At 52.7% G+C, this 12,715-nt stretch overlaps 5 protein-coding genes across 5 annotated transcripts; all 5 read left to right on the top strand.

Moving 5' to 3' along the window:
* Positions 1 to 2,076: 2,076 nt before the first annotated feature.
* BKA78DRAFT_300735 (uncharacterized protein) lies at positions 2,077 to 2,616 on the top strand (the record flags this gene model as incomplete). The annotated part of the gene is made up of 1 exon (XM_066887265.1): positions 2,077 to 2,616. One exon carries the CDS (start codon positions 2,077 to 2,079, stop codon positions 2,614 to 2,616), a length of 540 nt encoding a protein of 179 aa, XP_066738253.1.
* Positions 2,617 to 4,904: 2,288 nt separating this feature from the next.
* On the top strand, positions 4,905 to 5,432 carry BKA78DRAFT_357881 (uncharacterized protein; the record flags this gene model as incomplete). Its single annotated transcript, XM_066892308.1, has 1 exon — positions 4,905 to 5,432. One exon carries the CDS (start codon positions 4,905 to 4,907, stop codon positions 5,430 to 5,432), a length of 528 nt encoding a protein of 175 aa, XP_066738252.1.
* A 2,439-nt stretch (positions 5,433 to 7,871) lies between these two features.
* Positions 7,872 to 8,267, top strand: BKA78DRAFT_357880 (uncharacterized protein; the record flags this gene model as incomplete). The annotated part of the gene is made up of 1 exon (XM_066892307.1): positions 7,872 to 8,267. The coding sequence occupies one exon, from the start codon at positions 7,872 to 7,874 to the stop codon at positions 8,265 to 8,267; it is 396 nt and encodes a 131-aa protein (XP_066738251.1).
* Positions 8,268 to 9,415: 1,148 nt separating this feature from the next.
* Positions 9,416 to 10,192, top strand: BKA78DRAFT_384169 (uncharacterized protein). The gene is made up of 2 exons (XM_066893095.1): positions 9,416 to 9,773; positions 9,829 to 10,192. The coding sequence occupies exon 1, from the start codon at positions 9,464 to 9,466 to the stop codon at positions 9,752 to 9,754; it is 291 nt and encodes a 96-aa protein (XP_066738250.1). The 5' UTR covers positions 9,416 to 9,463; the 3' UTR covers positions 9,755 to 9,773; positions 9,829 to 10,192.
* A 394-nt stretch (positions 10,193 to 10,586) lies between these two features.
* BKA78DRAFT_300732 (uncharacterized protein) lies at positions 10,587 to 10,937 on the top strand (the record flags this gene model as incomplete). Its single annotated transcript, XM_066887264.1, has 1 exon — positions 10,587 to 10,937. The coding sequence occupies one exon, from the start codon at positions 10,587 to 10,589 to the stop codon at positions 10,935 to 10,937; it is 351 nt and encodes a 116-aa protein (XP_066738249.1).
* Positions 10,938 to 12,715: the final 1,778 nt, after the last annotated feature.

Here is a 12,715-nt window from a genome sequence, read left to right as displayed (position 1 = left end):
CTCGCCCACGTTGACCACACGCGCTAGGACCTGGGGAGCCTTCTGGGGGGCTACAGCTAGGAGTTTCAATCGACAAGTGCGTTTTCTTAAGGCTATCATTCTGATGCTCTGGCTTACTTTCTCGACTTCAGCACATACCCACAGGGCCCAGCAATGTCGAGAGGGGAAATTACTAGAAGGGTCTATCAAGATAGACAGCGAGGATGAAGGCGTCGTTCTACTGCTCAGATCGAACAAAATACTTGCCAGAGATTTAGGGACGACACAAGATCAAGCGTGATTTCCCCGCATGCTGGAGGAAGGTGCGAAGTCCTAGGGCGGAGCGAAAGGCCCAAACTCTCCGGGGTGCTTTGGTAGATTCCTGCACCAATTCTTCTACGGTCTATAGTGGCTTAGAAGAGTGGGCGGACCTCTACTGTGACGTGTTCCGCGAGGCGTCTATCCAAAGCGTGTGGCGTATGCATGAGCTCAAAAATCCAATCATGTCGCGGAACGTCGTCCATTACCTGTACACTTAAGCAATGAGGCCATACTCCCATCAAGCCTGATTCATGTTCCGAATTGATCATTGAAAGCAATCTTGCAGAGACCCTGGCTCTGGCTCTCGTTCACAGTGACTTCTTTGGCAGTACGCGGACGTCTTCAGCGAAGGGTGGCCATTTCAGCACTGGCACGCCCGCAGCCCAGTGTTTGCATCATGCTCTGCACCGCGCACTCGTCTCTGTGACGAATCTTGACCACAGCGCAGACCGTCAAGCCTAGTCGCCCTGCCACCTTTCTCGTCTGCCTACTCGATATCAGTGTACCCGAGATAGCTGGCCCTTCCAGCGTCGTGGCCGTTACGCAAATCAATTTGTATGTGTAAGCCTTGCCGAAGCCTACCGTCCCGCTGGCAGACGATGATATACCTCGTTTAGACATCGAAACCCTTAGCCGGGGCTTGCATCATGGCGGGCTTGATTCCCACTGGATTCACGACCTCGAGGGAACCAACGGCACGGCGCTTTTCGGTAATGTCCGCGCCAAAGAGTTTTAGAGCCTTCGACCGACCAATGATTCGTTGGTCATGTACCTCGCGCGCCTACAGGAGTAGCGAATCCAGCTCCGGAATCAAGACAACAAGTTGCGAGCCCGCCTAGACCAGAGCAAAGACTGGATTGACCCTTTTCGCGACGGAAGAGGCACAGAGTCAGTCCAGCACATGCTATCGCTAGAGGAGATTCTTGACAATGCAAGGGCCAAGGACGGCGGACAGTTCACGGACTCGGCAATGGAGAAAACTTCCTCTGGAAGCAAGCTTGACAAGGCAGAGGAGGGGATTGCTGCCATCATTCCGCTGCTCCGATAGGTCTGTCTTCGCCACCATCCGCACCGAGCGAAGATTTTGATACAGCCATTACAAACCACTCTGTCCTGTGTCACTGTTCGTCGAGGTCTGGCTTATTTGCGCTGTCAAGGGCATACGGCCACTTGCTCGAGTACTCCTAGAACTTCCACTTTAAACGTTGATTATAGTTCATCGATCTTATGTAGAAAGAAATCGGACGTCAAGTTGCCAGTCGTTCTTTTATTGCGATCGCTTTTTTCAAAATTCAGGGTTCGCTTGGCAGTAGTCAATTAGCTCCAATTAGGACAGAGCGAGCGCGGACAAGTGAATTCTTCACACGGCATAGCCAGTTCACAGCCCCCCAACCAAGCCACCTTCACTTAGTCTTGCCCCACACACCAGCTGTTGGCCTACGTGCTCATCTTCACAGCATCGTCGCGCGGTAGCCTGCTCTTCTGGACCCAACTGGCTCTCCACCAATCCAAAGTTCGCCTATCCGACCCTCACAACCACGGTCTCTCAAGGACTTCAGTTTAACCTCAGTCTCGAGAGCCCCAGACTTTGAACACTTGCCCGGGTGATCTGAACTCCGTGCGCCGAAAGCATTCGCTCATAGTTGGCTCGAGAAATCTTCCACCCATCCGGCATTCTCATCCTCAACAGCCCAGGTAGGTCCTATCTGGGCTTCTCGCTCCCTTCGTTCTCTTACTTATAGCTTACAGTCACAGACGATCAAGGAGAAGAACACCATGGCGCGTCTCACGACCATCATGAGCAAGAGGATCCAGGACCTGGAGAAGCAGGTCGACAAGCTCTTGCTCGAGTTGAAGTCCTCCACCGACGACACGCGTACCGCACAAGATCAGACTATGGCCAGCGAGAACAAGAGCATCCGCGACGCCAACCTCGCGCTCGTCGAGTGCTCTTTCCAGCTGCAGGATGAGAAGCGCAAGCTCCTCAGGGAGAATGAAGCGATCAAAGCGGAGCTTGAGGACACCAAAGGCTGGCTGGAGGCCTACCGGGAGGAGTTCGGCAAAGACTTTCTTCAGCACGCCCTCCAAATTGCGCGGGCGAAAGATTTCATCGACGACAAGACCAAGCAGTGGGCCAAAGAGAAGGCAGCTCTGACCGGCAAGGTTGAAGAGATGGAGAACGAAGTCGCGTCCATGGTTTCGCAGATTCGAGAGGTCTTGCATGCTCTGGACATATTCAAGGGCGCGTCAAAGAGCGCGAGGATTGCGGCGAAAAAGGTTCAGGACTGGATTGACACCAAGAGTGCGGGTTCATGAACGTCCCAGTATGGATGGTCTTGCAGCAGCCGCGCGAGATGATGTGGCTCGGAAACATCCCTCACCGGACGCAAAACTTTGGTCGGCCTTCCATCTGACAGGAGGAACTCCCTACTCTCATTTGCTAATTGTTTTCAGCAGACAACAAGACTTCAAATCAGGGAATACGCGTTGGATGCGATCGACTTCAGCCCCCAGAAGAAACGCGAAGTCGGGGCGTTCAAAAGCACAAAGAGTTCCTTTTTCCAGCACACATCTGGCCTGACTAAGTCCCATAATCCATTCTTGAGACTTTGCCGATTACCGCCAGCCAGGTCTGCCACTTGATGCATCAAGAGGACAGCTCTGCCGTAGTATTCCTCCTACTGCGCCCTGACGAATTTCCTTTGCCACCATTTCAACAGATTGCGGATCACCGGACTCGACCCATCAAACAGGCCATGAGCTTTATATCACAAAACTATCGGTCGCTGGACCCGCCTTTTCATATCTCGAACGGCCAATAATCTGCGCATTACAAATCGCCTGGCCAAAACGAGCGTCGACCTTATGATTGGCAGCCACCGACATCGACATCTCCTTGACTTTTGCTTAGCACTGCTTCACTGGCATGCGCTCTTTCGTCTTTTAATTCCCGCTCCCACCTAGATTGGAACAAAACCGGTCGGTGAAAAGAATCCTGGACGCTGCCTTAGCTGATACTGACTCTGGCCATAGCAGATAGGACAAATCGAGGGAGTCTGAAGGTGCAGACACGGGGCAAAATTCCGGGTAGTAGATAGCAGCTCAATACACTTTCAAATTTCACTATCTTCCCGCGCTGAGTTCTTCTTCTTCTTTTTGTAAAGTATATTGTGACTACTAAATGTCTTGGACAGATCCGCTGAAGTTGTATTACTTTGTTTCAATCTCGCTCCGTTCGTCTTATAGCGCACCACCTCTCCACAAATCAACAGGAAACCCAGTCACCACGACCAGCCTGTCGCCGCGGGTGCAGGAGCGTAGAAAAGGCCTGGCGAGGCCCGTTTACCATGGCTACCCACCTTATAAGTCAGTGAACCGGATAGGGTGCCCGAGATTCGCATCGAAGGCTGCGTTGCCACTGCGTAGTCTTTCGTAGACTTGATGTACGTGCGACTATAGATACGAAGTGTTGTGGAGCTCTTGTTGCAAAATACGGTTCAGTCCAATAGGATCGCAACGCGGCGCATTTTGGCCAGAGACGTCAAAATTCTCTGATTGTGTTGAAGAAGAATGAGTGCCTCAAAGCTCCCCAAAGGGCAGTCGGCGGCGGGTTCGCAGAGCTGCGTGTGGCCGTCGGTGTCTGGCTCGGTTGCGCACCGCCTCCTTACCGTCGTCTTTCCAACCAGACCTTCTTCCTCCTTCCGTCTCATCACCAGAACGGACGCCAAATCTCACCTCGCCTGCCTTCAGCTGAAGCCCGCCATCACCACCACGTCAACCGCTGACGATCTCATTTCGGAGGCTCAGTTGACTCCCATACAGCAACCCGAAGTTGAGCTCTCGAAAATACTCTCGACTCTCGTCTGCCATAAACTCACATGATCCAATCTTCAGCAGGACCAACGCTACCATGCCGGCACTTACATCCATCCTCGAGAAAAGGATTTCAGACCTTGAAGACGAGCTGGACCAAGTCAAATGGGCGCGAAAGTATGCCATGACCGATCGGCGCGTGTTGGAGGACAGCGCGATTTCGCAGCGACACGTGTACCAACGAATACGATACCTGTACGTGGAGGGTTCCATGCGGCTGTAATTACATACGTAGTTTTGGGGAGAGCTCGTTGGGTAGGGCTATTGGATTAAATGGAATTGGAAGCAAGCCCGATCATGACCCCAGGCGCTTGGTTTCTTTGGCCATTTTGAAATGAGTGCCTTAAATATATGTTCTTATGTGCGAAGATTTGTCTGTGTTGCAGTGCGCCAGCGGCGGGTTCGAAAACCCCGGTGTGGCCGACGGCACCTATTGAGTTGAGCCGCGCACCACCTCCGCCTCTCTTCGCTTTCTTCACCAAAACTCCTCCCCTCCGGTCACCGCAACCCGACAACGGAACTGAATCTCGTCTTCCTTACCTTCACTGATCGCTTCCTCCATCCTGACAACCGCCATCGAAGATCATATTCTAAGGGCCCAGTCCTGGCCCCCCTCGTCTTTTGATTCTCCGAATCCCCTACTACACACCTAAGGTACGCTCTCACCGATGCTTTTGTCGTTCGTCTACCACAAGCTCACATGATCTGATCTCCCACAGGAAGAACGCATCATGTCGAGCCTTATTTCAATCTTGGATCAGAGGATTGCAGACCTCGAGGAGAAGCTCGACCAAATCAAGTCCTCCCGCAAGTACACCATGACCGACGGACGTCTTTTAGAAGACAAGGCGATTGCCAGCAGATTGAGGGACATTCGTGATGCGGCTCTCTCCGTGACAGAGGATTTGGAGAGGCTTGTGGACGAGAAGTCCCAGATCACGAAGGAAAATGCCCGGATCAAAGGTGAGCTCCAGGACGCCAAGGAGTGGCTCCAGCTATACCGCGAAGAGACCGACAAGGACGCAGTCATGAGAATGACTGACGAAGAAAAGCTCAAGCAGCAGCTGGCTGCGGCAAAGAAGGAGACGGAGCTCTCCGAGAAGGAAAATAAACGCTTGGACGCGAGCATCAAGGGCATCATTCCCGAGCTTCGCAAGATCGTTGATGCCATGTCCAAATTCAAGGACGCCTCTCAGAGTGCCCGGAAGGCGGCGAATAAGGTGAAGGATTGGGTTGAAGCTTGCAGCAAAGGCCGTTAATCTCGGCGATCTGTAAGGGTCCTTTCTCCATGAAAGTGCTTTACCAGCTGCTAACATGATTTGGAAGCTTTCGTCACGGTCTGCGCCAATATTTTGCACTGTCGCAATTGCTTGAGCCTTTTCCGCTGACCCAAGGCATCTGATATCTTACATTTTGGCACACTCTGCTGGGTAAATCAAGTCAAAGCCCGTGCTCCGAGCTGGACTGACAGCCGACCAGAGTTCCAGCGTTTATGCTCATCGGATGGCGCACTTCCATGAAATCAGTTGCCAGAACAAAGTCAGCTGAGGTGCCGCCTCTCTTTTGACAGTTTTTACTTCCACGGGGCTCCTTCCCCTTTACGGCGGGCATATCAGCTCGGCTTTGCGCACTTGAGCCAGCATAGAGTACCGATGGTCTCGTTCAAAATCGCTCCAAGGGCTCGCTCAAGACCTGCGAAGCAAAAATGTGGGGTCAAACATGAAATCTATTGAAAGAGTCGGGAGCTCCTTCACTCGCAGGGATTGCAACAGATTTCCCATACAAAAGTCACTTTTCTTTCACATGGACGACGCCCCATCGCGTGGTATTAATGAACACCAGAAGGATGGTGGTGGTCGTTCTGAACCCCTTAGCTACTTTTTTCAAAACTCACAATGCATTTGGACTCGATTGAAAACTCACTGATCATGTGCCAAGCTGCTGAAGGCGATGCAGAGACATGTTGGGAAAGCGTGCTTTGCTGAAAGCATGGTACAAGCACATTCATAGCCTCAGTGAAGAGGTGAGCGAGATTTGCATATACCGCAAGTATTCCACGGCGGACAAGCGGCAGCCGGAGGACGTTGTCCTTGGCAAAGAACTGCAGAAGGTCCGCGTTGCGAACCAGAGTCTTGTTTGGAGTGGCGTTCAAGACAGAGGCAAAGTGCTGTGCTGTGCTGACAAAGCTTCGGAAGAAACATTGGCAGGTTGCAATGGGTGTTTGACATAGCCTTGCGGTTGCAAAAACCTTTTGAAACGCACGGAATGCCGGCAGACCACGGATCCTCCAAGAGCGACTATGTCGCCTTGTCTTCTCAGCAACAGATGCAACTTCGCCACCAAACCAAAAATAACCCTTGCACTGCGACAGCAAAGCTCTGGACCAGAATTCCATCGGGAATGGTATGAAAATCATCACTCGAGTAGCTTTGAGCTCACCATGGTCATCTACAGTCAAGTTTCCAAGCAATCGATGCACGGGTGTGCTCCAACGCCATTCGAGCTGCTCGGTGTCATTATTCAAGTCCCAAGTTAAACGAGCAAGCCGCCCAGCTGCAGCTGCATCCCGTCACTTGGATTTACTCGACCCGCCTGCCCCGCTGGTGCTGCATTATCCAAGCCGGTGGCGTTTCCCAATGTTCAAAAACAACGCGGATTGTCCAGATGTTGGCACACAAGCCGGGTACCATCCAAGACATTCCTGATCTGTCACACGTCTTCCCAACGCCAGTATTCACGAAGCGACATCGGAATTCCTTCCCAGACGGACCCCCAGAGCGCCGGCACAAGAAGATGGGTCCCCAAGCTCGGGCAAGTCCGCGATTCCGACAGCAAGTGCGATATGCAAGACACAATCGATGACAGTGGCTCGATCGAGGAGGGCGCGACAAACCTATGCATCTGAGGTTGAGAAAGTTACGAAAACGTCTTCCGCCGCGGCCAACTGGCCTACTAACACTCTGAAAAGGATCGATGCTGCCAACGCGATATTAAGGAGCTCTCGGCGGAACACCAACCCTCGTATCGCTGCAGGGGTATTCAATGCGTGAATGCATTGGACGTGTGTCCCCTTGTTTGCGCTCTGCCGACTGACATCCTTTGCTGCCAATTGATTCTGGCCCATGCGGATGGTGGGCTTTGGTCCGTCGTATTGCGGGAGTCGCAACTTGCGCCCCTGCCCCCTCAATCAAGAATTTCTTCTTGCCCCATCAGTATCCCAATCCAGATCGACTGTCCAATGGCCATGCTCCGGTTTCGCGACTTTTCCACGGCACGCTTCGCAGGAAGACCCCGTCCAAGACACAAATGCGTGTCGACAGCCACTTAGTGCGCTGTGTGTTCTATGCTTGATGCAGCCAATAATCGGACAGCCCCCTTTTTCATTCCGCTTGTCCGTCTTTTTGATTCGAGAACTGTCCAGTACTGCCCAGCGAAGACCTAAGTGATACTGCTCTTTCAGTCAAGGTGACCTGACTTTTGACTCACCTTTACCAGGATTGCTCGGCCTCTTTGTGAGCTGGCTTGCGCCTGCGGCTTTTCAACCCGGCTCCTGGCTACTGCTACCAACCAACACCGCGCGTTGAACCTCAACTTTCTGCCCACGCCCATCCTCAATCCACCAAAAATCAATCTCGATTGACTGTTTTCGTCCTACATCCACCAGAAAGCTGGCTCAAGTACGAGACCCTTCCGGCACCATGTACCAGGCCTTCAGGAAGAGCAAAGAAAAAGAGGCCGAGTACATTCGCGAGATCGCAAGGCTTAAGATGGACAACGACACGCTGCGAAGTGCGGCGAAGAAAACGGACGCAGCCATCAATGAGCTCGAAGAGAAGCTCAGGACAGCAACCAAGCAGGTTTCCGACAGCAAGCACGAGCTGGACAAAGCACACAACAGACTGTATGAAAATGCCTCTACGATTGGAAAGCCCGAGCTCCACCTCACGAATACCAAGACCAAGCTTGCAGACATCATTCCTGATATTCGCGCGGTGCTGCTATCCATTGACCGGGACAAGCACGCCTCTCTGGAAGCGAAGAGAGCATCTCAGCGGCTCTGCAAAGAGCTGGCGACGATCTCCACATGGACCTGAGATTTTCCCCTTGCGGGGGTATGTGAATGGTTCCAGCGGCTGATCAAATACTTCGCCATCCTGAACTTTGGTCACCATACGTCTTCTTTACAGCTTAACATCACACGTTCATACGTCCAAAACGAATCCTTGCGCAAGGATGCAGGGCGACGACGGCAAAGCTCGCTGAAGCCGAAGCCACAATGGCGGACATGGCACCAGATATTTGCGAAGCGGTCCTCGCAATCGAGAGAGATAAGGCGGCCCCGCTCAGCGCGAAGAGGGCAGCGAAGCGCCTTCCGACCGCGGATCGCACCATGGCTGGATCTACCTGAAGCTTCAAAAGCAGTTGAGGCATGCAAATCGTCCCAAAATAAGTGGAATACAAGCTGATAGCTTCCCAGGCCGCCTCCATTATCTTAAGCGCCACCTCACAGACACACCGACAGACTTTTCTGCGTCACCATGACGGGGACGGAGCCCATTGGATGGTGCACATGCTGTAGTCCAATATATATGATTTCAGAAGCACTGGAACACATAGTATAGAAAACAGATTTGCTTTTTCATCTTGCAAGATAACACGATCTGATCTTGCTGCTCCACCCCTCTCTTCTCCTTTTTTGTTTCTGATTTCTGTTTTCTGCTCACCCGTCCCAATCAGTCCAGCTTGTCCCGCCAGTTATTCGGTTGACTTCCTCCTTCATAATGTGTGCGGTGTTCTTCAAGCCGTTTTGTATACCCTGCGGTGACCTGCCTGCAGCAATAACCAAGGCAAGCTGAGAGCCGGCGGCTGAGGCAAGGCACGTGGTAAGCTCGTTGAAACCTTTCGCTCAGATGTGGTAAAAGAGGTGGTATAGTGGCCTGTTCTTCTAAACTGCCGCATCTGGAGCTGATGTCGAGAAGGACTCGATGCGTCCAAGTGCAAGTTTAACGAAGACGAAAAGTCCCAGCGCGAGAAACGGTGAGCCAATGGAGCCGCGCATAGTCACTGGCAACGCCAGTCTTATCCATCATTAGATGAATACTTGCCTGCCCATGCGGCCATCGGCGCACTTGTCCAAATGCGGCTAGCATCACGTGCACGGAGACCCTGCGAGGCACTCGGGCCCGGCACCTCGACAGTCGAGGTCGTTCCACCAGTGTTCGCCCCCTTCTCCCACCACCCACCAACAATTCTCCCAACCCGATTCGTTTTCTCCGGCGGATTCTCAATCATGACTGGAGCATCTCAAAGACGACACGAAGCGGACCTCGAGCATCTCCGCACGTGCAATGCAGATCTTCGCAAGCAAATTGAAGCCCTCCGAAAGGACAACCAAGCCGCGGCTTCAAAGCTTTCCGAGAAGACCAGGCAGCTTGCCTCCGTCAACACCAAGCTAGCTGACCTGGTACCCGATATCCGAGAGGCAGCAATCGCCGTGGAGAACGACAAGAAGGCGTCGTTGAGCGCACAGAGGGCAGTCAAACGTCTGAGAGACTTCCTTGGCAAATATAATTCCAACTAAGGATCACATTGCGACGGAGGTATGAGAGTTGTCCCAAGCAAGCAACAGAAGAATCCAAACTCATAAGCTTCCAGGACCCCCACAAAGACCATCAGTGATGACCGGCACCGATATTCGAATGCCTACACAGTGCGAATAGCTTGGCAAAAAAAGGACGGATCGGACTCTCTCCGCAAGGTGCTCCCGCAACGGAATCTGGAAGAGTACGTCATGGACACCACCTACAAACCGTCCTACGAGATTGGCTAGAGGAGGGCCAAAAGGGCCTCCGGACCATCAACAAGACCGAGAGATGCCAGGGGGTCACGTCAATGAGCCCCGCGCAATCACAGTACCGGACGTGGAGAGGTTCAAAGGAACAAAACCTGCATTTCATTACGAGAAGGGTAGTAGTTGCTGGCAGTGAAAGCATTAAATATAATTAGCAATTCGCTGTGCAGTTCATCAAAGCATTTCATTTTAGTGTTGCAAGCACCAGGTATTGACGCTCAGTCAGGGATTGCAAAATGAGCCCAGCCAGAAGTTGCGTCAGGAGAATGACCGCAGACCCTGATGCTATTTGGTTTTGCTGTCAGGAAGTACAAGAGTAGTTGTACGCGAGAAGTGGGCAGTAGGTACTGCCCATACCGCAGCGTTCTGGAGAAGGCGCGGCCTTGTCCGAAAGCGGTTAGTGCTGCTGCCCCGGACACCCACGAAGGACTTTGAAATTACATCCCGCCAAACATTCGCAACCTTTGACCACCAAGAGTCGACTTTCAGGAACGACTTCAAATCAACGTCCAACTACTTTATCAACATCCACCGCTCATCCTTGTGTTTCCACAGGTCAGTCATGGCCGGGGCGAGTAGAAGAAGAGAGGAGGCAGACAGAGAAGCCCTCCACAAGGACAAAGACGCTCTCCGCAAAGAGATCGAGGTCCTCGTTCAATCCAACCGCAAGCTCCAAGAGGAGAACAAGTCTCTGCGTGAGAAAGACCAGACCAACACGGGCACCATCACTCGTGGGATGGCTGCCAACGAGACCCTCAAGTCTCGCCTCGCCAAGGCAGAGACCAAGCTGGCAGACTTGGTTCCAGACATCCGGGAAGCTGCCATGGCGGCGGAGAAAGCTCCCTCAGCGCCCCTCAGCGCCCAGCGGGCTGCGAAGCGCCTGCAAGCCTTCCTCACTCACTACTCTCGTTAGGCAATTGTGGTGCAAAACCCGTCCCCAAACGAACGGCAGAGAGTTCGAAGCTGACGATTTTCAAGACCGCCACCACGCAGACCACCAGCGATCACCGACGCTGAGATTCCGTACCTCCACAATGCCAATGACCTCACAAAAGAGAGGGAAACAGACTATCCCTACGAGGTGCTCGCGCAACACCATCTCAAAGGGTGCGTCACACCACCTGCAAACTTTCCTACAAGGTACTGATACGTAGGAATTGCGCCAGACAAGGGGAAATTTCCTGGACTCTTGGGAGGAGTCTATCGACAGCTGCCCTTTGCCGATTGGAAGACTCATAAGCAGACTCAGCCCGCACCGATCGCAACCTCCTCTCTTCTCACGCCTCCGTCTCTGACAAATGGGGCGAGATGCGTCCTCTCCTCGAACTTGGAATCGGTGCTTTCTCTATTCTGGCAATCGAGCCAGCACTCGCGGCAGTAAAAATCACGATGGCAGTCTTTGAATCGTGACCTAGCGTTGGACGGATATTCATGGCACGCACTGCAGCAATAAAAGTCTAGTTGGGCCTTGCTGCGGTGCGTAAATTTGGTGACATCAGCGATCATTGGCGCCTCGGGACGGATGACCACGGCCAATCACTCGACAAGCTGGTCGAAGCCTTGCGTTTCCCTAGGTAGTGATATGATCCGCACGGGCTCTTACAGAACACTTAGAAGTGATCCGTAGATAGTCCTCCGCATGCTAGCTGACGAGTTTATCCGGCGCGTTTCACTTACTTCGCTCTTTTGGCTTCGTCGAGAGCAAAGCCAGCTTGTGACTTATTTTACCAAGACCTTTTAGTCAATCGCGTCCCACTCCACACGGCGTCATTCCAGTGAACTCCGGGAACCGAATCGAGGAATCGACTTGGCGAGCGAGGCGCTCCGCAAGGAGGCGAAATCGGCGGCGGCGAAGGAGGCGGAGAAGGACAACGAAAACAAGAAGCTCAAGAGTCGCCTGACTGCAGCGGAAGACAACATGGCGGATTGGGCTCCAGATCTTCGAGGCGTCATTCTAGCGGTCGAGGACAACAAGTCAGCGCCCCTCAGTGCTCAGAGAGCGACGAAGCGTCTGCAAAGCGCCCTCAACAACGATCCTCATTAGGCTATTTGTAACTGTCTCTAGGGCGCTCTCATTGTCAGCGCCAAGTCGAGCTGAGTGCCGCAAAAGCGATGCAGGTATGCGAATCGTTCGGAGTGACCGGCATCAGAGTCCAAGCTCAGAAGCACATCGAATAGAACCCTCTACAGAATGAGGGAAAGTACGTCACAACAAGCGCATAGTCGCCTCGACCATGCTGACCAGGACCTTTTTGCGCACCAGTAAATGGGATTCACCACGGATGGCTTTGCCATCCTGACCGTAGAAGTAACTTCATTGATTGAATTTCGTGACCTTAGGACGCGCTCGCGCGGAATTCCTGGTGATTACATCAAACACTCGTCGTTTTTGCTTGAAGATGACCAGGTATACGGCGTCATGTTTTTGAAGGAAGTGCTTCCAGGTTTCAAATGCGTTCGCCATGCTCAGCTGTACAACAACGCCTTCGGCGTCGGACACCACCTGAAGGCTCACGGTACGGATCGGGCAGTCCCAAAACGCAAGTGCTCAGAGAGCTGGCAGGTTGGGGCGCAGAGAGATATTTTCGGATGGCCGACTTTCACCAGGAATCCAACCTGGCCATGAGCGTGATAGCGGGCACTTCCTGTAGTAAAGGTGATCCGCTTTCAGACTGACCTAATTGGGACATT

This window comes from Phyllosticta capitalensis, assembly GCF_038381095.1.
Source record: "Phyllosticta capitalensis strain CBS 128856 chromosome Unknown BKA78scaffold_14, whole genome shotgun sequence".
NCBI classification, from domain to species: domain Eukaryota; kingdom Fungi; phylum Ascomycota; class Dothideomycetes; order Botryosphaeriales; family Phyllostictaceae; genus Phyllosticta; species Phyllosticta capitalensis.
The sequence above is the reverse complement of the archived record's forward strand: the minus strand, read 5'-3'. Positions and strand labels throughout refer to the sequence as shown.